Source organism: Salvelinus fontinalis, chromosome 1 (genome assembly GCF_029448725.1).
Source record: "Salvelinus fontinalis isolate EN_2023a chromosome 1, ASM2944872v1, whole genome shotgun sequence".
Taxonomy (NCBI): Eukaryota; Metazoa; Chordata; class Actinopteri; order Salmoniformes; family Salmonidae; genus Salvelinus; species Salvelinus fontinalis.
Genome location: NC_074665.1, coordinates 59,858,035 through 59,881,766, shown reverse-complemented (window position 1 = coordinate 59,881,766; position 23,732 = coordinate 59,858,035). Strand labels below are relative to the sequence as shown.

At 44.7% G+C, this 23,732-nt stretch overlaps 1 protein-coding gene across 2 annotated transcripts in view; it reads left to right on the top strand.

Moving 5' to 3' along the window:
• Positions 1-8,801: 8,801 nt before the first annotated feature.
• The window catches only part of LOC129858932 (sodium/calcium exchanger 1-like), a 168,333-nt gene continuing 153,402 nt past the window's right edge, over positions 8,802-23,732 (top strand). Inside the window, exons 1-2 of one of the 2 annotated variants that reach the window (XM_055928186.1) lie at positions 8,802-9,353; positions 11,828-13,695. In XM_055928186.1, coding sequence (XP_055784161.1) covers positions 11,864-13,695 — 1,832 coding nt within the window. In that variant the 5' untranslated portion in view covers positions 8,802-9,353; positions 11,828-11,863. The remainder of the gene's footprint in view (positions 9,354-11,827; positions 13,696-23,732) is intronic. The other variant, XM_055928177.1, reaches the window with a different exon arrangement.

Here is a 23,732-nt window from a genome sequence, read left to right as displayed (position 1 = left end):
TTGATAGGCTCCCATGCCTAAGCTGGCTGAACAGGTTCCAGTCCCTCAACCGAGGCAACCGGGCAGGTCTCAGCCGGGTCATCAGGCTCTCACTCCTCAGCCGGTTCATCAGGTTTCTGCGCCTCAGTGGAGGGGACCGGTCCGCTCCGGATCCCGGGGATCGTCCCTGTGGTTGGCTTCCTGCGGCTAGAGCCGAACGCTCCGGGGAGGGGGTACTGTCATGTATGCGCTCTCTCCGGCGCTCTAGGTTGTCATGCTCCCGCGCCTCAGCCGGATCGACAGGTTCCTGCGCCTTAGCAGAGGTGACCGGTCCGCTCCTGATCCCCGGGATGGTCATCTTGGTCGGCGTCCTGCGGCTGGAGTCTCGCATCGGGGAGGGGGTACTGTCACGTGTGCTCCCTCTCCGGCCTCTAAGTCACAAGGCTGCTCATTAGGGTGCACACCTGTCACCAGCGTTACGCGCATAATGACTCACCTGGACTCCATCACCTCTTTGATTACCTACCCTTTATATGTCACTCCCTTTGGTTTCCTCCCTTGTCGTTATTGTTGCTGTTTCATGGCAGTGCGTTGTTGTGTTTCTTGTTTTGTTCATTTATTTATTAAATGTATTCACTCCCTGAACTTGCTTCCCGACTCTCAATGTACATCGTTACAACTGGGGAGCCAGGCCCAGCCAAACAGGATGAGTTTTTCATCACAAAAAGGCTTTATTACAGAAAGAAATACTCATCAGCTTTGCAAACTCAGAAAAAAAGAAACGTCTCTTTTTCAGGATACTGTCTACAAAAGATAATTAGTACAAATCTAAATAACTTCACAGATCGTCATTGTAAAGGGTTTAAACACTGTTTCCCATGCTTGTTCAATGAACCATAAACAATTAATGAACATGCACCTGTGGAACAGTCGTTAAGACACTAACAGCTTACAGACGATAGGCAATTAAAGTCCCAGTTATGAAAACTTAGATCTTTCTAACTTAGACCTTTCTTAGACCTCACTAACAGCTTACTGACTTTGAAAAACACCAAAAGAAAGAGGACGAGGGTCCCTGCTCATCTGTGCGAACTTGGCTTAGGCATTCTGCAAGGAAGCATGAGGACTGCAGGATGTGGCCAGGGCAATAAATTGCAATGTCCATACTGTGAGACGCGTAAGACAGCGGGAGACAGGACGGACAGCTATTCGTCCTCGCAGTGGATCGGTACATCCACATGATCAGTACATCCGAACATCACACCTGCGGGACAAGTACAGAATGGCAACAACAACGGCCCGAGATACACCAGGAACGCACAATCCCTCCATTAGTGCTCAGACTGTCCGCAATCGGCTGAGAGAGGCTGGACTGAGGGCTTGTAGGCCTGTTGTAAGGCAGGTCCTCACCAGACATCACCGGCAACAATGTCGCCTATGGGCACAAACCCACCGTTGATGGACCAGACAGGACTCGCAAAAAGTGTTCTCCACTGACGAGTCGTGGTTTAGTCTCACCAGGGGTGATGGTCGGATTCGCATTTATCGTCAAAGGAATGAGCATTACACCGAGGCCTGTACTCTGGAGCGGGATCGATTTGGAGGTGGAGGGTCCATCATGGTCTGGGGCGGTGTGTCACAGCATCATCGGACTGAGCTTGTTGTCATTGCAGGCAATCTCAACGCTGTGCGTTACAGGGAAGACATCCTCCTCCCTCATGTGGTACCCTTCCTGCAGGCTCATCCTGACATGACCCTCCAGCATGACAATGCTGCCAGCCATACTGCTCGTTCTGTGCGTGATTTCCTGCAAGACAGGAATGTCAGTGTTCTGCCACGGCCAGCGAAGAGCCCAGATCTCAATCCCATTGAGCATGTCTGGGACCTGTTGGATCGGAGGGTGAGGGCTAGGGCCATTCCCCCCAGAAATGTCCGGGAACTCGCAGGTGTCTTTGTGGAAGAGTGGGGTAACATCTTGCAGCAAGAACTGGCAAATCTGGTGCAGTCCATGAGGAGGAGACGCACTGAAGTACTTAATGCAGCTGGTGGCCACACCAGATACTGACTGTTACTTTTGATTTTGAACCCCCCTTTGTTCAGCGACACATTATCCCATGTCTGTTGGTCACATGTCTGTGGAACTTGTTCAGTTTATGTCTCAGTTGTTGAATCTTGTTATGTTTATACAAATATTTACACATGTTAAGCTTGCTGAAAATGAATGCAATTGATAGTGAGAGGATGTTTCTTTTTTTGCTGAGTTTATATCTAACCTATCAAATGAATATTCTTTGCTCACTCAAATAGGATTCCCTCAAGATTGCTCTGATGTCCAAAATAGTAAATATCTACATTTTATGTCAGGAAACTTTAACGTTGTATATACACTTCATTGCCAAAAGTATGTGGTCACCTGCTCGTCGAACATCTCATTCCAAAATCATGGGCTTTAATATGGAGTTGGTCCCCCCTTTGCTGCTCTAACAGCCTCCACTCTTCTGGGAAGGCTTTCCACTAGAAGTTGGAGCATTGCTGCAGGGACTTGCTTCCATTCAGCCACAAGAACATCAGTGAGGTCAGGCACTGATGTTGGGCGATTAGCCTGGCTCGCCTTTCGGCGTTTCAATTCATCCCAAAGGTGTTTCGATGGGGTTGAGGTCTGGGCTCTGTGCAGGCCAGTCAAGTTCTTCCACACTGATCTCGACAAACCATTTCTGTATGGACCTCGCTTTGTGCACGGGGGCATTATCATAAAGGGCCTTCCCCTTTGATGCATGCTCATCAACAGCATCATCCCTAGACCCACTTCAATTTGCATACCGCCCCAACGAATCCACAGATGACGCAATCTCAATCGCACTCCACACCTTCCTTTCCCACCTGGACAAAAGGAACACCTATGTGAGAATGCTGTTCATTGACTACAGCTCAGCGTTCAACACCATAATGCCCACAAAGCTCATCACTAAGCTAAGGACCCTGGAACTAAACACCTCCCTCTGCAACTAGATCCTGGATTTCCTGACGGGCCACCCCCAGGTGGTAATGGTAGGCAACAATACGTCTGCCACGCTGATCCTCAACACTGGACCCCTCAGGGGTGCATGCTTAGTCCCCTCCTGTACTCCCTGTTCACCCACGACTGCATGGCCAAATACGACTACAACACCATCATTAAGTTTGTTGACGACACAACACCGACAACGATGAGACAGCCTATAGGGAAGAGGTTAGAGACCTGGTAGTGTTGTGCCAGGATAACAACCTCTCCTTCAATGTGAGCAAGACAAAGGAGCTGATTGTGGACTACAGGAAAAGCCGGTCCGAACAGGCCCCCATTAACATTGACGGGGCTGTAGTGGAGAGTGCTACTCACTGTTAATTATGCATGCATAGTCACTTTACCCCTACCTACATGTACAAATGACCTCGACTAACGTGTACCCTCGCACATTGACTCAGTACCGGTACCCCCTGTATATAGCCTCATTATTGTTATTTTATTGTGTTATTTTTTATTAGTTTAATATTCTTTCTTGAACTGCATTGTTGGTTAAGGGCTTGTAAGTAAGTATTTCACAGTACACCTGTTGTATTCGGCGCATGTGACAAAATAAAGTTTGATCTGATCTTCAATATTTTATTTATTTATTTTATTTTACCGTTATTTTACCAGGTAAGTTGACTGAGAACACATTCTCATTTGCAGCAACGACCTGGGGAATAGTTACAGGGGAGAGGAGGGGGATGAATGAGCCAATTGTAAACTGGGGATTATTAGGTGACCATGATGGTTTGAGGGCCAGATTGGGAATTTAGCCAGGACACCGGGGTTAACACCCCTACTCTTAATATATACCCATTGTTCCTCTTTAATCCATTTAACTATATGTCACAAGTAAAAGCCTTGGGTGGCGAGTTGATACAATTCCACGTCTGGTAGGTTAAAACCACCTGCAGACTTAGGAAGATTGTTTTGTTTTTTTCTACATTAATTCAATATATCCTGAGATTTTTGAGTATTCTGAAAATAGTTTTAGCAAGGAAGGGATTGAGTTCTCAATATTGGTCAGGTATATCAGGAGATCATCTGCAAATAAATGTAGATTATATTCCTGTTAACCAATAATGATACCTGTTACATTTGGGGGGCCCTAGTGAGATTTGGTTCGGGCCCCCCCACACCCACCCACTTCGTGGGAAAAATATTTTAGTGGCCCCACTCTTGACAACAGAGATAAAAATAAAGTATGCCATGGGGTCTAGTGAAAATGTGAAAATTCTGTTTTAAATCAAGTTTTCTGCAGTTATACACATTTTGCTATGGAGCAGAGAGAACATTTCACAATTTTATTACACATTTCATGCAATTCCACTCTTTTTGCCTTGGGGCAGAGATAAATTGTTTCCGTTTTAAAACAAATTTCCTTTGATTTTAAAGCAAAGTCAATTCTTGAATAGGATGTACTCTTATTTATCAGGATGCCTACAGCTCTGCTATTACTACAGTAGGTTTCACCAAAGGTCTCTCCAACCCAGATTTTCTTTAAATATTACATTTATCCTATTTTGAAATGTAACTCTTGTAGGAAAACCACATACACTGACAATCTCTTTAAGTGTTCAAAAACCACATGCTTTTTTCCCGTCATGGAGCCTGTGTACATTTCATGCAATAAGTTGGATTTTGTTGGTCTTTACTTGTATAAAATTAAAGTTAACTTTGTCTGTTCCATCTATCATTGAAGAACTAGATAAAACATTTTAGCAAGCATGTCATATGAGGGCGGTGGGCATTTCATGGACTGGAAGAGTCATAGAATGAATACAGTACATTATTACTGTATACAGTGGCCACATCTCAAATTATATCTAACCTATATGTAAACAGAGTGGCTGACTTGTCCCTGACCTTTTATTCCAAGCGCTGAAGGTCCCGACGCTTCTGCACATGTGCGGATCACATTCTGCGCATGTGTTTATTCTCGACTTTATGCACAGTCTCTGCTCTACTCCTAGAGAACAGGCTACGCTGGCGAATGGTGCTCATTTAATAACGTTTGATCAATGCTGAATCAATGTCTAGGTGATCACATAGTTTTCTACGTAATAGAACCCAATATAATAGCATAGTACAAAGTTACTGTAAGACAGAAAACACCACTACTCATGTTGCCAAAACTCAACAGCATGCAACACTAGGCAAAATACACAGGCAGGCTTTTCACCTGTAAAACTAGAAGAATTATCATTCACAACTGACAGGGAGAAATGTGAAGGGAAGGAGACCACAAATGTGTGCGTGAAGGTAAAGAAACACATGCGCAGAAGCTTCAGGACCTTTAGTGCTGGGAAAGAAAGATCCAGAAAAGTTGGATTCACACCCACTGCCATATATACATTGTCCTGGATATCAAAACAGTACTATGATCATCATAACAATGTCACGCCCTGGCCTTAGTATTATTTGTTTTCTTTATTATTTTAGTTAGGTCAGGGTGTGACATGGGAAATGTTTGTGTTTTGTCGGTTTTGGGTGGTTATATGGTAAAGGGGGTGTTGGGTGTAGTGTATGGGTTTGTGTTGAGTGTATGTATCTAGCTGTGTCTATGGGTGTGTAGTTTTCTAGGAAAGTCTATGGTTGCTTGAATGGGTTCTCAATTAGAGACAGCTGGTTTCGGTTGTCTCTAATTGGGAACCATATTTAAGGCTGCCATAGGCTTTAGCTGTTTGTGGGTCATTGTATATGTATATGTCGACGTAAGTAGTTTGTGTGTGCACTTGCGTTTGAAGTTTCACGATCGTTTGTTGTTTTTTGTTAGTGTTGTTTAAGTGTTTCGTGATCATCTTCGTCATTATAAATAAAGAAGATGTATTCAAGTCATGTTGCGCCTTGGTCCTCTCATTCATGTCAACACGATCGTGACAAACAACACCTTTTCCAACCCCAAGGTTCACTTATGTGCTTGACCCTTCTGTCACTGTTGATTGATTAGTCTATCAGAGCTTGGTGTTTAGTCCACTGAAATACAATTAAGAAAGAGAAAAATATTATGAGAAATTCTGAAATACAGAATGAGAGAACATTTAAACAATTTAAGAAGTAGCAGCCTAAGGGTGAAAATGTGAAGATGCCAAGCTATATCAAAATAAAACACATGCTGCTTTTCATACACTGTGACGTGGTAATGTATATGATAATGTTAGGTATTATCAACAGTAAAAAACTCTGAAACGTTTAACGACAACATACTGTAAATTATTGTGCATTGTGGGAAAATTGTTGTATTTCAAATGGTACTGTAATTCCACCCCACAGAATACAAAGTCGTACCATATCTTTGGAGCGCCAACAACCTTTTGAATTGAATTTATTTTGGGTAACAGACATATACAACAAAGGGAACAATGTGGACCCAGAGGAAATCACTTGAAAGTATTAATTAAAATGTTTGTTTTCAAAGTGGTCCTCGATGGTTACCACTAGTAGGTGCATGGTATTGTTGTTAATGGCTATAGTTGTTGCACCTTTTAGTGAGAATACTGTACCAATTGAACTCCTATGTGGTTATAGTGCCCTATCAATTTAAAATGTATAGGGGATAGATTAGAGTGGCAGACAGTCTTAAACCTTAAATGGTTGAGCATTTTCCCTTGTCCTTTTGGTCTGTTTTGCCCTGTAGCCGCTGCCATTTTGGAAGACTTGTTAAGACCTCTTGAAGTGCAAGTGATATAAAACACCAAATCTGCATTAATATGCTGTAATGGATAAACAATTCATCAAGCAGCCAACCTGCTTGCACCAAACTCTTGTAATTACAGTAAAATACTGTGAAATACAAACCCATACCCTAAATACATGTAATTCATTCATCCTTTAATTCATCATGACATTATATGAATGTCCTGTGCAACCTATCTTAAACATTTTATGAATGTCATCACAACTGAGCATATTTTGTGTTTTGGGAACCTATCTCTTGTAATGTACCCCACACTGTTCCCACAACCTAACTAAATGTTCTGGGAACCTTTAAAGAACTCAGAAAGGCTGTTCTGTCAACATTCTTGAAACATAAAAGGAATGTTTATGCACCCTGATACAAACATTATCTGAATATCAGCATCTCATATCATTTACAAAATATCTTCCAATAGTCTACTCAGCAAACTGGATGCAGTCTATCACAGTGCCATCCGTTTGTCACCAAAGCCCCTTATACCACCCACCACTGCGACCTGTATGCTCTAGCCGGCTGGCCCTCGCTACTTATTATTCGCCAGACACACTGGCTCCAGGTCATCTACAAGTCTATGCTAGGTAAAGCTCCGCCTTATCTCAGTTCACTGGTCACGATAGCAACACCCACCCGTAGCACGCGCACCAGCAGGTATATCTCACTGGTCATCCCCAAAGCCAACACCTCCTTTGGCCGCCTTCCAGTTCTCTGGAAAAATCGCTGAAGCTGGAGACTTATATTTCCCTCACTAACTTTAAACATCAGATATCTGAGCAGCAAACCGATCGCTGCAGCTGTACATAGCCCATCTGTAAATACCCCACCCAAACTACCTAACTCATCCCCATATTGTTTTTATTTACTTTTCTGCTCTTTTGCACACCAGTATTTCTACTTGCACATCACCATCTGCTCATCTATCACTCCAGTGTTAATTTGTTCAATTGTAATTACTTCGGTACTATGGCCTATTTATTGCCTTACCTCCTCACGCCATTTGCACACACTGTATATAGACTTTCTTTTTTTCTATTGTGTTATTGACTCTACGCTTGTTTATTCCATGTGTAACTCTGTGTTGTTGTTTATGTCACACTGCTTTGCTCTATCTTGGCCAGGTGGCAGTTGTAAATGAGAACTTGTTCTCAACTAGCCTACCTGGTTAACTAAAGGTGAAATAAAAAACAATACAAAATAAACAACTGGACAGTTGCAGTGTTTGTTCCCACCAGACTGTTCCCACAACCTAATGAAACATTCTGGGAAGCTTTAAAGAACAGACATGATGTGTTCTGGGAACGTTTTTGTAACATCAGGCAAATGTTTTATAAAAACTTTCCATATTCATCCATAGGTCTGGAGAGTTTTTGTGTTACTGGAACTTTAACAGCACCAATTTTGTTTTGAAAGAAAAATATTACTGGTACATTGTGTTATTACATTACCTGGAAACCTAATGAGAACTTTCGGGTGGATACTTTTTTTTTTATGAGATAAAAATACGTGTTGTTATCATAAGCATTATTTGAATGTTTTTGGGATGTTATCACCCTAATGTTAGATAAAATCCTAACTAGAATTTATTAGGAACCTTAATGTTCTGGGAATGTTCCTGATTTGCTTGGATGGCGTCAGCGACTGAATAGCTATGACAGCACGCTTTACGCACCAGCAAAACCATCCATTTGAGTGACCGTTTTAAGTATGTTTGTCTATACATTTGAGGGTCAAATACCATAACAATGTAGACGAGAGACCTATTCCAAACTACTTTGCCATCGAAAAAATGTATGAGTGACCCTGTGCTATTTAAATCTCTGAGGTCTCACAGTTGATAACAGGTCAAAAGAGCGCAGAGTTGAGTTACCAACATGACAAGACTCACCACATCACAAGCAACCCATTAGATCAGCATCAATATATTATGGTAGCCTACGTTATTCCAAAAATAAGGAAACTCGTGTTGGCCTATGATGTAGAAGGCTACATTATAATTACAATTTTTATTGAAATGTAGACCTAATTACAATGCATACAACGTTACAACAAGTATTTACAGTTGCGCAATGGGAGGGTCTTGGTGTTGATAGGCGGGTTGGCAGCGGGCTGCATCGCTAGTCTCGTTTCCCTCCGCTATTTCTAAATTCAATCTGAATAGGACAATATCCAAGCGGGAGAGCTGTGGGAAAGAGCCTACCCGGGAGTTTGTCCGCCTCCACCGAAGCAGCCCGAGTTCGAAACTCAGGTTGGACTAGGTCTCGGTCTGTCTGTGCGCGGAGCTCTGTGGCCAGAGAGAGAGAGAGAGAGAGAGAGAGGGAGAATGAGGAAGAACTCTCAGGGCACCTTTTTGTCCTCCGATATGCAGATTTTCTGATAAAGCATCAGTTATCTGATCATCTCATACAGGTCGTGGAAAACTGCGAGTGTATGGGAATCTTTAACAATTTTTTCTTCACCTAGGTATCTCGCCTTGATCTCCTATATAACCCAAGACGAATGTGAGCTGTAATAGGCTACTTACTACTGACGGCTCTTGCAGCTCTCTATTGGCATTTTCACGTCTAGGCTAGGCTACAACAACTACTATTGCTGACTTATTCTGCCTGTGGATCTTGCAGTTGCGTCTTAGAAAAGGTATGATTATGTTGCTATTGTTATCATTAACATATTAATATTGGGTATTTGTGTGGCAAAATCTTCTTACAGCAAGTTTAGTCCAGGCGATCACCCAAGAGTCGATGGAGCGGCGGAGTGCTTACTTCGAAGATAGAATGTTACCGCATGTCTTGGCTAGCCTATACCATTCCGCATAGGGTATTCTATTTTATACGGATCTACTGGGATTAGTAGACTATTCTGTCTAAGATCAAAATGGTAAAACCTTGATGGAGACTTCTATTGAGACTATATATACCTCAATTTGTAGGTATTGGTATTCATTCTTGCGCTTCCTTGCTCGCCTGCCTGCCACAAGAAGACGTGGTCGTTTGCGCTAAACAGCATTGCCATGTTTCCAGATACCGATATGGAAGTGAAAGTTGTGTACAACGTGCCTTCACATAGCCCAAACCCGCATAGATTGATTCATGTCGGCAATAGTTGGCTACGTAAGGCAAATAAGAACCCATTTGCGCCACTCCATTGCGCAAAATGCATTCACGTAGTCTTATGCTGGTTAATTGTGCAGGTTGTGCGGTTGCATTGTAGTGATGGGGATTTCTAACATGCGGATTCAATCTGTGGATTAGGAAATTGGTGTTTTCTATTGAATTTTCTGTAGGTCTAGTCATTAATATATCAAATGTAATAAATTGATGGTAACGTGTAAAACAATAGAAATCACACAACCGTCCAATCTGACAAGAATAGTAGGCGTTCAACCCGGTAAAGATGCTCTAAAGGCGGCACAAAATTGTAGGCTATACACGGCGTGACCATCCCTCCATAATTAATTTCTTATATAGCCTCAACAGATTGATAAACTAGACCTAAATTATTAGTTATCATATTTAGCCTACGTTTTTATTAATTTCTTATTTAAGTTCATTTTAACATTGAGCTATGTAAAACAATAATTCATCATTGTGAAAATATGCCTATGGAAAAGATGGCTAAAACTTAAATTATATGGTAAAGTAGTCTATTATAATCTTGGAAAACAGAAAAGAAAACGCCGCACATTGCTTCTCATTCTCCTGGGTAATTTTACTTATAACAACGTTTCGACCCTTAGGTCTTCATCAGGCATCCAGTCTATTATAATCTTCCCTAGATCTTTGCGTGTCTGCTTCTTTTCTGACTACATTGATGCTGAGTTGTCCAGCCCGGTGAGTAGTGTCGCATCACTCCCGCTTCACTGGATGCCTCCCTTACCTTACCCGCGGTGTCTCATCGCATTTAGCAGGCAATGCGCACTCAAGATCTTCTCTCTCCACTTTTATTTCAAAGGTCGGGGAACCGGTCATTATAGAGCAGGGATGGGCAACTAGAGGCGGAGGTTTTTAAGGAACTCAGTCGGGGTCTCAATTTACTGTTGAGAGTTAGTTAGGATAGAAGAATAGACCAGATGCAATTTCGAAATGTATTTGTGCATCAGCAGTTTTTCTTGTCACTCAATTAGCCCATGTCAGCTATTTTTTTTAGATTAATAAATGAGTCCAGCTATCTAAATTTGTAGTAATCATGGTCGAATTACCCATCTGGGGCCCCCATTGATTTTGTTAGTCAATCTCACTCAGATCTCATATTAAATACGGCAAACATTTCTCTCCACCTTATGGTAAAAGGTGAAGAATTATAGGAAATTAGCTGTAAAATACCCCTAAAAAATCTCTGCCCCGTGGCAAAATGAGTAGAATTGCATGAAAGTTCTTAGAAATTGCAAAAAGTTCTCTCAAGCCCATGGCAAAATGTGTAAAATTGCAGCAAACTTGCTTTAAAACAGCAACATTTATACACCCCATGGCAAAATGTGTAGATTTGCAGGAAATTAACGCAAACATACATTTTTTCTCTAAGCTGTTAAGAGGGCGGCCGCTAAAATGTTTTGCTCACAAGGTGGGGGACCCCCAAAATGCCCGCTTAGGGCCCCAAAAAGGCTAAGTCCGACTCTGACTGCGTATGTTGGTATGGATGTGGATACGCAGACCCACAAGCCAGCCCCTCATGATGAGTTCAGATTTTTTTGTGGCCTCCACCCCCATGAAGGTTGCCCATCCCTGTTATAGAGCCTTGTAAAAGATTCTGGATGCAATCAATCGGTCATAAACTGCAATGCATGTGACATATCTGCATAAAGTTCCCTACAAAGCATATGAAATATGTGAAAAGTCATTATCCCTGCAGAGAATCAATAAAAATGAATCTCCTTCTTCCTCCCTTCCCTCCAACCAAGAGGCAGAACCTATATGTTTGGTTCTCTTATAGGCATCACAGCTACTCACCAGGGGAATTATCCACCAATATGCAATTGATATGAAATGTATACTATGGTCATATTATATCATTAACGTGAATTACTACATTGTTTTAACGCTATTATTACAATGAGAGCAAATTGTGTTAAATTTCCAGTCATTCCAACCCTTTCATTTCCCCCCTCTCTGCAGGTTTAGGAAGCAGAGGAAGTGAACCACTCCAGAATCATGGGAAACTTTCAGATCTCCCCCATTCTCTCCCTTGGCCTTCGGTTCGTGGTTGTCGTAGCGATCCTGTTCCTCAAATTCCAACATGTGACGGCTATGTCCTCGGATGTGGACTTGGATCAGTTTGTGTCTCCTACTGCCAGCAGCAACATTACTGTGTGCACTACAGCAGGCACAGCATGCGAAAAAGGGGTGATTCTGCCTGTCTGGGAACCTCAGAATCCCTCGTTCGGGGACAAAGTGGCACGGGCGACAGTCTACTTCGTGGCCCTGGTGTACATGTTCCTCGGAGTATCCATCATTGCTGACCGTTTCATGGCATCCATCGAGGTCATCACCTCTCAGGAGAAAGAGATCACTATTAAGAGACCCAACGGAGAGACCACCACCACCACCGTGCGGATCTGGAACGAGACCGTGTCCAACCTCACGCTTATGGCCCTGGGTTCTAGTGCCCCTGAGATCCTACTGTCCGTCATTGAGGTTTGTGGACATGGTTTTCATGCTGGAGCCTTGGGCCCCAGCACCATCGTGGGCAGCGCCGCCTTCAACATGTTTGTCATCATCGGCATCTGTGTGTGGGTGGTGCCCGACGGGGAGGTCCGTAAGGTCAAGCACCTGCGCGTCTTCTTCGTCACAGCCACCTGGAGCATCTTCGCCTATATATGGCTCTACCTGATCCTGGCTGTCATCTCCCCTGGCATAGTGCAGGTATGGGAGGGCCTGCTCACCCTCTTCTTCTTTCCAATCTGCGTGTTGTTCGCCTGGGTCGCTGACCGACGCCTGCTCTTCTACAAGTACGTCTACAAGCGCTACCGTACCGGCAAGCAGCGGGGCATGATCATTGAGACCGAGGGCGACCGCCCGCTCCCGTCCAAAGTCGACATCGAGATGGATGGGAAGATGCTCAACTCTCACGCGGCGGACTTCCTGGACGGGCCTCTGGGGCTGGACCTAAACGTGAAGGACCTGGATGAAGAGGAGACCCGGCGCGACATGGCCAAGATCCTCAAGGAGCTGAAGCAGAAGCACCCAGATAAGGAGGTGGAGCAGCTGATTGAACTGGCCAACTACCAGGTATTGAGTTCCCAGCAGAAGAGCAGGGCCTTCTACCGCTGCCAGGCCACCAGGCTCATGACCGGCGCTGGTAACATCCTGAAGAAGCATGCAGCCGACCAGGCCCGCAAGGCCATCAGCTTGCACGAGGTCCGCTCTGATGTGGCTGATAACGACCCCGTTTCCAAGATCTACTTTGACCCCGGCTCCTACCAGTGCCTGGAGAACTGCGGCACAGTGGCAGTGAACGTGCTACGCCGAGGTGGCGACCTGACCAAGACTGTGTCGGTGGAATTCCGCACGGAGGATGGATCAGCCAACGCGGGCTCGGACTACGAATTTACCGAAGGGGTGGTGGTGTTCAAGCCCGGAGAGACCCAGAAAGAGATCCGCGTGGGTATTATCGATGATGACATCTTTGAGGAGGACGAGAACTTCCTGATCCATCTGAGCAATGTCAAAGTGCTGCTGGCAGAGGGGGAGGAGGTAGAGAACCCAGAGACCAATCATGTGGAGGCGGTGGCCTGTCTCGGTCTGCCCGCCACGGCAACCGTGACCATCTTTGACGACGACCACGCCGGCATCTTCACGTTCGAGGAGCCGGTGGCGCACGTGAGTGAGAGCGTGGGTACCATGGAGGTGAAGGTGCTGCGTACATCCGGGGCACGTGGGGTCGTCATGGTGCCCTACAAGACTGTGGAGGGCACAGCACGCGGAGGTGGAGAGGATTTTGAAGATACTCACGGGGTCTTGGAGTTCCAGAATGATGAAATCTTGTAAGTTTATATTTTACTTGTGTACAGTGAAGGTTCTTTGAAGTAGTTATTTAGTTTATATGTGGGGCTGACATTACACTGCTTATAAGAATACTATTATGCTTTTTTTGACATTTACATTTGAAGGAATACTTTCATCCCCAATTTCTTTTTAAGTGAATAGGCTATTGAAAGATGTAGTATAATATATGAATCTGTATCCACGAATGCAGTTTATTGTCAGTATCTTTAGATATGCATGTGTAGTCTATGCTGATGCTGGGTTTTGTTTGTCTGTGAATGCATGTCTTGATGAGGATGATGTGGTGGATGCTGAGTGTGTTTGTGTCATGTCGTGGTCGTGGTCGTGGTGCAGTAGACTGCTCCTGTGCCATTAGGAGACGTCATCAACTCCCTTAGATTCCGCTCTCCTCTTTGCTTCTTCTTTCACTCATTCATTCATTCTGTCATTCATTCACTCATTTACTTATTGATGTATTTATCGAATGTGTGATTTCTGCTGAGTTCTCAGCAACTGTGTTTCGATCGCACTCAGATTTATCCATGTTTGATCGCTACTCATTCATTTCAGTGGCATGACCAGCCTGAACTCTTTAAGCTTGACTATTGCTGATGTGTATTGAATTTATTGCTTAGTAGACAATCTGAGTAGAAATCCCTGACTTGATATTCTGGCTTAATGATCAGGCCAGGCTCAATACTGTTCTGGAAAAGAGCATTTCATATTTCTATACATTAAGGTTTGGCATGTTAATTATTTTTTTAAAGGACAAGAGCTACTTGTCTCTCTCTCTATTCCCCTCTATCCCTTCCTCTCTCCCTCTGTCTCCATACTCACCCTCTTTGACATGAAGGGGACGAGTGGGACAGATTAATGAAAAGGGCTCATTTTTAAACAGATTCAAAGCAGATGTTTAGGTTCAACTTTCCAAGGCCCATTGCATAGTTTCCATAGTGTAGCTCTCACGGCACTGCTAAGTGGATTTTAATAACACTTGTCTAAATGAAATGATGGAGTGTCAGAGGCGAGGGGCCGGCGGTTCTGTAAGGCAGACCTTCTAGTCCATCCTATAGGAACCTGTAGGACCCAGTAGACTACAGTCTAACCGCAGCTCTGGGAAAGGAGTGGAATGAATGGTGGAACTGGATTTTGAATTCATTGGAGTTTTCAGCCTGGAATGAAATGGTGTCAGCTGACTGTTGTATTTTTCCTTGCAAGGTGTAATTTGATTTAATATGGTAATATAATATACCATTAGATTAGATTCGTTTATTAGTCACATGCACAGGGTCACAGATGTAATTGCAGAGTACAGTGAAATTATTATGCTCCGAGCTCCGACAGTGCAGGTTGGAGAAGTGAGAAGTGAATGACCCCGAGGGAATGTCCATAAGGGGAGCAGCAGGGGGTGAAATGAGAAGTGAATGTCCCAGAGGGAATGTTGATAAGGGAGCACCAGGGGGTGAAATGAGAAGTGAATGTCCCTGAGGGAATGTCAATAAGCGAGCACCAGGGGGTGAAATGAGAAGTGAATGTCCCCGAGGGAATGTCGATACTGGGAGCAGCAGGGGGTGAAGTGAGAAGGGAATGTCCCTGAGGGAATGTCCATAAGGGAGCACCAGGGGGTGAAATGAGAAGTTAATGTCCCCAAGGAATGCCCATAAGGGAACAGCAGGGGGTGAAATGAGAAGTGAACGTCCCAGAGGGAATGTCCATAAGGGAGCAGCAGGGGGTGAAGTGAAAAGTGAATGTCCCTGAGGGAATGTTGATAATGGGAGAAGCAGGGGGTGAAGTGAGAAGTGAATGTCCCTGAGGGAATGTTGATAATGGCAGCAGCAGGGGGTGAAGTGAGAAGTGAATGTCCCTGAGGGAATGTTGATAATGGGAGCGGCAGGGGGTAAAGTGAGAAGTGAATGTCCCTGAGGGAATGTTGATAATGGGAGAAGCAGGGGGCGAAGTGAGAAGTGAATGTCCCTGAGGGAATGTTGATAATGGGAGAAGCAGGGTGCGAAGTGAGAAGTGAATGTCCCTGAGGGAATGTCCATAAGGGAGCACCAGGGGGTGAAGTGAGAAGTGAATGTCCCTGAGGGAATGTCCATAAGGGAGCACCAGGGGGTGAAGTGAGAAGTGAATGTCCCTGAGGGAATGTTGATAATGGGAGCAGCAGGGGGTGAGGTGAGAAGTGAATGAAACAATAATAAATATAATAATACATATTTTCAGCTGTAACAATGATAAATGTCCATAGTGGGAGGGGACAAGGGGCCCAGGTAGCTGCCTAGTGGTGGCTATTCAGCAACCTGATGGTCTGGGGGTAGAAGCTATTGGCCTGTCCGACAGTTTTTGCCATGATGCTCCTATTCTGCCCGCGTCGGAGTGATGGAAGCGGGGAGAACAGGCCGGGGTCCGTGATGATCTTCTTGGCCTTCCTGTGACACCTGGTGTTGTAGGTGTCCTGGAGGGCAGGCAGTGAGCACCCAATGGTGCGTTCGGCTGAGCGGACCACCCTCTGTAGAGCCTTGTGGTCATAGACATAGTCTCAGTCTACCTCATTGCTTTCATTTCCACCAAAATTATACCAGTATCTACATAGACACGTTTTATTCAATACCTTGCCAAAGTATATTCCATGAATTTTATTAGAGCAATATTCGGACCTAAGTAATGTTAACCTCTGAGTGGGTAGGAGTCCGTATCACAGTTTCATTTTCAGATGACATGCAGGTTAAACCTCCTGCCGCCAGAGAGCTGGAAGCACATGTGTTAAATGCCTCCCAACAGGCTCTTGATAAAATAGATCCCAGAAGGGGAGGGGAAATTTTTACTCCGGAAAAATGAATTACAAATTGGATGATCTAAATTAGAGTGCCCGGGGGCTGCCTCTACCCTAATTCAGCTGCAAACTCCCTCCTTCCTTTGTGTCACAGTCAAGCCAGGAGAGAAGTTGTAGCACTCTTCTCTTTCACTAGGGCTTTTCTTCCCATCAGAAAGCAAAGTGTATTTTTTCTTCAGAATTGAATGTGAGGGCCTGAGTAGCCCTGCTTGGAGACATGGGCTAGCGCAGTGGCTGTGATTGCTGTTTGTTTGACCGGAGTACAGGTTGGGGAAATGACTGGAGAGTGGAAGATTGGGCAAATGATGGTGTTTTCAGCTCTCTGCTTTTGTCCTCTGTAGGAAGGATAGAGCAACTAATGTGAGGATGGACAGAAATAGCAAGACAAAAGAGAGAGATGGCGAGAATCTTTGTCATTTAAAATGTACAGTAACAGTTGCATTGTGGTATAGCGAAGCACATTTATGCACCACCGTTTTCAGTCATTGAATTTCAGGCTGACAGTATGAGGAGCTGGATAGAGATCCTTATTAACAGAGGAATTTCAATTAGTGCAAGCTGCCATAGCCTCTTGCTATGCTATTCATTGGCCCCACCACACCATGACACTTCGCATCCTCCATCGATCCCTCCCGTGTGAGTGACTGTCACATCCAAGCCGCCGTCCCTCTAGAGTTTAGTCATAAGTCGGTAATGAGGCTTTTGTGAGGTCCGTGTCGCAGTCTCTCCTCTCTGACAGGCCTGTTGTACAGGAATACGGATTCATTTATATAGCATGTATAATCAACAGACAGCCATTTGGGAGATTTTCTTTCTGTCTGTTTTAGGGGCATGACGGTGGCAGTGGTGACACAAGTCACCAGTGCTGATTTGTGGTTTGGTTCACAGATGACATGGCTAGTTTAGGTCCATTAGATAGACATGTTCTTATGGACTACCCTGTCGCGTTACAAGGAACTATATCCTCAAAACTTGTATAACTGAAAGTTGTGACTGTGTGTGGACATGATACAGAAGAGCTGATCTTGGATCTGTTGATCGGTTTTGGTCTCCATTCTCTATGTGAATTGTCTCTGGTCCCAAGCCTGTAGGTTTAGCCTGTTTAGTTTCTATGACTGTGGCCATGGTATCTATGACGCTGTGTAAAGTCGACACCAGCTACGTGAGGACTGTCGCCCTTCAGGGGTGGGAGATAAAGGCCTGTGTTTTATGCAGTAATGTGCTGGCTGGAATGGCCAGTGTGCTTGTTGACGTTTAGATGTGAACCTTTTATAACTGTCTTCCACCCAGCGCTGTAAAAGGAGTAACAGGTGGACATAACTCCTGCCAAAGTAGTGCTATTACCATGTGCTCAGTAACCGGAGAACACATGCCCTTCACACCCATGGAAAGCACTGCTAGAGGTGTGTGCGTTTGTGTCTGAGTAAATAAATACATGTACAATCTTTGTCTATGTTATACGTCTTCCTATCTTTCTATGTGTTCACATCCTGTGTACAGTATACCTCTACATTCAGGAGTGTGACTGTGTGTATTCATGGGACTGACATCATGATGTCATGGCTTTGTGGTGTCCCTGGGCTGTTTACAAAAGCAACATGGCTGCTCAAGGTGTGAAATAACCTTCTCACACTGATCTCACTCTGCTAGAGCTACTGCTGCCACTGACATTTGCCCCGGTTCACGTCACAACAATGCCATAGATGAGTTATGGGTAAAAACAGACATGGAACACAGAATGTCAGTGACTTATCCCCCCCCAAAAATGTTCATTTCTGCTTCCCTAACCTAAATGTCAACCTATTGTCTCTACTCTCTCCACCTTCACCACGTTTCATCCATACTCAGGGAACTCAGACAGAGTTGTTGTCTTTTGCTTTGTCATTATATCCCGGTTTTGTGCTGGTGCAGTGTGGCAGCACAGCCAGGTCAGTGGAGAGAGAGAGGAAGACGAAGAGGGTGAGTCGTTTGACAAATGAGCCCAAACCGGCTGCATCCACAGAAAGGTCATCGCTAAGCAACAGATGTGATGGAGGAGAAAAGGAGGGCATCTCCAGGCTCCAGGTATATGAGACACAGGAACTGGGGAACCAGTAGAAGAGGACAGAGAGAGGGCCTGAGGGACAGCTGGAGGGAGAGAGAGAGAACATGGAAAAGGGGGAGTAATGGGATAGATAGAAAGAAACTGAGAAAGGGGTGATGGAAGGAGAGACAGACAGAGAAAAGGGAGATATAGAGAAACAGAGAGAGAGAGACAGAGTAAGAGAGTAAGAGAGAAATAGATTGCATAGTGAGTGGACTGGGAGTGAGGATGAAAGCTGAAACAAAGCAGTTGGCATGGATATCAGGCAAGTCTTTGTAGTGGATTAGTGGCTTTAGAAAGTGCTGTTAAGGATGTTTTTCACTGAGCTGCCAGTGGACAGATTAGAATAACTTGGAGTCTTCTTTTCCACTGCTCCCATCTTAGACTGCTGACACAGCACAGTCACAGTTACTCTGATGACATGATGGATGCAATGGCCACACACACAACCAGGCATACAAATATTCTCTCTTTATCTCATCTGCACTTCTCTCTTCTCTCTCTCTTCTCTCTCTCTTCTTTCTCTCTCTCTCTCTTCTCCCTTTCTCTTCTCACTCTATCTCACTCTCTCCCTCTCTTCTCCCTTCCTTTCTTCCTTTCCCTTCTCTCTCCCTCTCTCGCTTGTCCTCTCTCTCTCTCTCACACACACACACACACACACACACACACACACACACACACACACACACACACACACACACACACACACACACACACACACACACACACACACACACACACACACACACACACACACACACACACACACACACACACACACAGTTAAATACACACATCTCAATCCAGTTGTCATGTTATGATCAACTGCCACCACACATGCACACACTTATTGCAATCTGTGAGTACTTACAAACCTCAATCTACTTTGCATGTAACATCATACACACACACACACACACACACACACACACACACACACACACACACACACACACACACACACACACACACACACACACACACACACACACACACACACACACACACACACACACACACACACACACACACACACACACACCAACATAAACAATTTTTTACAAAGTCTTTAAGTACTTAACTTCCAAACCTCAATCCACTTGTCATGTAACCATTATCCCTGCACTGTCAGTTAGTGGCCTATTATTCTGAAGAGAAATGTATAAGTCTGTCTGGATTTTCTCCTGCTTTCACCAAATGTTTTGTCTGACAGGATTAATATGGTGGGCTAAGGAGGCTCCATCCTGACTCAACTGACTCCACTGTTCTCTCTCCCCTTCTGTGCACATATCTGCACTACGGTGGCTCAGAAGTGACACTTTTTACAGTGGGTTGGGATGGGATAAGTCATGACTTCCTGAGAAAGAGAAAAAATAGTTTTAAGAGATTATTTCAGAAATCTACCTCAACATTCAACAGCCACTTAGAACGCTAACCTACTGTAGAACTCACCTCGTGGAGACAGTATGATGAGGACTATCTCTAGTATGGTCTCTCCCAAACACATACATATTGTCTGTACATCATTTGTTCAGTAGACCAGACTTCTCTTCTGGCAGAGGTCTCATTTCCAAACTAGATTGGTACTGTACTTTTTCCAGAGTTTAGGGACCTGGATTGAGGGCTTTTAAAAGTGAGGGGGACACACAGATAATCTTTCATATAAATGTCACTTCATTCCCCCACCTGCTAAGTAGGGTCTATAAATGGTTATGAGCCCACTAATGCTCTTATTTTGATATTCATTCTTGGGAAGAGAGTGCCATGGAAGGCAATTTATTCACATTAGTCAATGTGAGTAGAGTGCTGAAGAGTGTGCCAATGTTTGTGTGTGTGTGTGTGTGTGTGTGTGTGTGTGTGTGTGTGTGTGTGTGTGTGTGTGTGTGTGTGTGTGTGTGTGTGTGTGTGTGTGTGTGTGTGTGTGTGTGTGTGTGTGTGTGTGTGTGTGTGTGTGTGTGTGTGTGTGTGTGTGTGTGTGATTTGATGTATGAATTCACCTCAGCTAGTAAAGACACCTGCCACCGATGCAAAACAAGCCCACGACATAGATGATTATTCTACTAGTGGAGTGCTCAGGGTAACCGCAGTGACTGCTTGTCACGTTCCTGACCTGTTTTCCTTGTTTTTGTATGTGTTTAGTTGGTCAGGGCGTGAGTTAGGGTGGGCATTCTATGTTATGTGTTTCCATGTTGGGTTAAATGTGTTGCCTGATATGGTTCTCAATTAGAGGCAGATGTTTGACGTTTCCTCTGATTGAGAACCATATTAAGGTAGGCTGTTCTCACTGTTTGTTTGTGGGTGATTGTTCCTGTGTCTGTGTCCATTGCACCACACGGGACTGTTTTGTTTGGCTAGTCTTTCCTGTTCGTGCGTTCTTCGTGTCTATATGTAAGTTCTTATGTTCAGGTCAGTCTACGTCGTTGGTTTGTTATTTTGTTAATTATCAAGTGTAGTTCGTGTCAGTGTTCGTCTTGTCAAATAAATTCATTATGTCTACATTCAACGCTGCATTTTGGTCCGACCCTTACTCCTCCTCCTCATCCGAGGAGGAGGCATTAGACAGCCGTTACACTGCTTTTGCAGTACGTGGTCAAGTGTTTCCTCTGTAGTAAAGCTGAAACCATTTCACGCTTTGCTGGGCCCGCGTGGCTTTTATGTGACTGCATTTTCAACCTTCTCAGACACAGAGAGAGAAAGAGAAAGAGAAAGTGAGAGAGCGAGAGAGAGAAATAAGACTGCAGCTTTCAGAGCCAAAGTCCCCCCTCTTGAATTTGTAATGTCGGACAGGGGCTTAGCACAAACACTGATGCAAGATCATGGCACAGCTCCAGACTCAGAACATGGCTTCTCTCGTTCACCCGGGCCTCCACTGCCCGGCAAGAATGAGCTCCTCTCTATTTCCATACACCACATATCTGGAATAGTTCTGGTAAATTTGGAACAGGAGCGTTCCTAAAAAGGCTTTGAGACGTCCTGTGGGAGAGTTGTTTTAGAGCCTAAAGAGGATTCTGCTCTGTACTCTCCCTCTCCCTCGTTATCACTCCCTTCATCTCTATCATTACTCCCTTCCTTCTCGTTGTCAGTACATCTCCGAGCATCTATTTGAGCCTGGCATCAGCAGTGCGGTAGAATGGGCTGTTACAATATAGGTGTTGTTCACACACACACACGCTTGATTATGTTTGAAACCTGGAGCCTCGCTACAGGCATAAGGGATATCCCAACCAGATAACTCTAGATGATAAACTCCTGAGTTCCCCTGATATATCAACCACTGATATCTCCTGCTTCTAACCTCTGTATATCTCTTCTAGTACGTGCCTCTGCTCGGTATCCTGTGGCTCAGCTCTGTGACACCTTCATCTCAGACCGCCTGTGTCTGGTTCACTCTTATCTCCTCAACAGCGACCTGGATTGCAAGGCATCATGGAAATAACCGGCGTGTCCTATCTGACCTTTTCTACCAGTCATATTTTATCTCACTGAGTCACGTGGGGAGCCTTTTCCAATTCAGTCATATCCGTAACCGGTCATACCTGTAGTGTTATGGAGGTGACATGGTATTACGGGTATGACTTATGATGGGGTTATAAATGTATTACCCCTAGCTGTAGTGAACCCGTCCATACTGTTACCCCCCACCCCCCGACCCCACCAACCCCTGCTCTGTGACATTTACCCCAGTAGCTCCATAGGGGCACAGTAAGGCCAGGTGCAGAGGGAACAACGCTGTACATGTATCTATTTGTTATACTGCGCTGTGTGCGTGCTGCTGATATTATTCAACTGATAAATTCTAGATGTGCTTCATGTCAATGCCGTCCTAAGGGATTTGGTCCCAGTCCCTGGCCTCTCTTGATGGGGAATACTGTGACAGGATATCCCAAACAAGATTAGAATGGTGGCGTTTTCAATCCGGCCATACATCAGGGAGAATCACCGAGAATCCCAGATGAGTCACTTACAGTGGTCTGTCTCTTCAGCTACGGCGAATGTTCACTTTCTCCCAAACACACCGAAGAGCTTGTTAACTAATTAGGCTAATTTTAGGTATTTAATATCCGGAAAAGTGCCATTTACTGTAGCTGTGAAGGTTCAGCTCACCTGATTAGCAGTTACATCTGTAAACCCCTTGTTAAGAGGGACGCCTCATAGTGAATCACCTACCTGCAGATGACTCACTCTGTCTAAGGGGAAGAGCGGGAAAGAGAGAGAAACTGAGAGAAAGATAACTAAGGAACAAAAGAGAGCGAGAGAGGTAGTGAATAAATGAATGAGCATTTTTGTCATAGCTGGCAGGAAACAGATCCGTGGAGGACAAGCCTATCCCATATCCCCCTTTCCTCGCCTCCGGCCTGTCACCATGGCAATTTGTATCTCTCAGGCCGGCTCCCGTCAGATGGATGGCCAGTCAGTGGGAGTGTCCTGATGGTGATCTGTGAAATATGGAGCATTTATCAAATATTTTCTCTCTCTTAATAAATTACTGGGAGTAGGCACTCAGCAGGACTCATTCCTCATACCAGGCCCCCTGATACATATGGGCCGATACAGTACACACACACACACACACACACACACACACACACACACACACACACACACACACACACACACACACACACACACACACACACACACACACACACACACACACACACACACACACACACACACACACACACACACACACACACACACACACGCACACACACACACACGCACACACACACACACACACACACACACACATGGATTTATTCACCTCGAAGGTGCATTCTGATGTGTGTGTGTGTGTGTCATCTCTCTGTGTGTGTGTCATCTGCCTGTGTGTGTGTGTGTGTCATCTCCCTGTGTGTGTGTCATCTGCCTGTGTGTGTGTGTGTGTGTGTGTGTGTGTGTGTGTGTGTGTGTGTGTGTGTGTGTGTGTGTGTGTGTGTGTGTGTGTGTGTGTGTGTGTGTGTGTGTGTGTGTGTGTGTGTGTGTGTGTGTGTGTGTGTGTGTGTGTGTGTGTGTCAGCTGGTGAGGCTGAAGTCTGGAGGTCCTGACAGCAGGACTCTGAGTTAATAAGTCTGGCCTGCCTTGTTTCTTGTTCCAGCACCAGATGTTCAAAAGCCTCG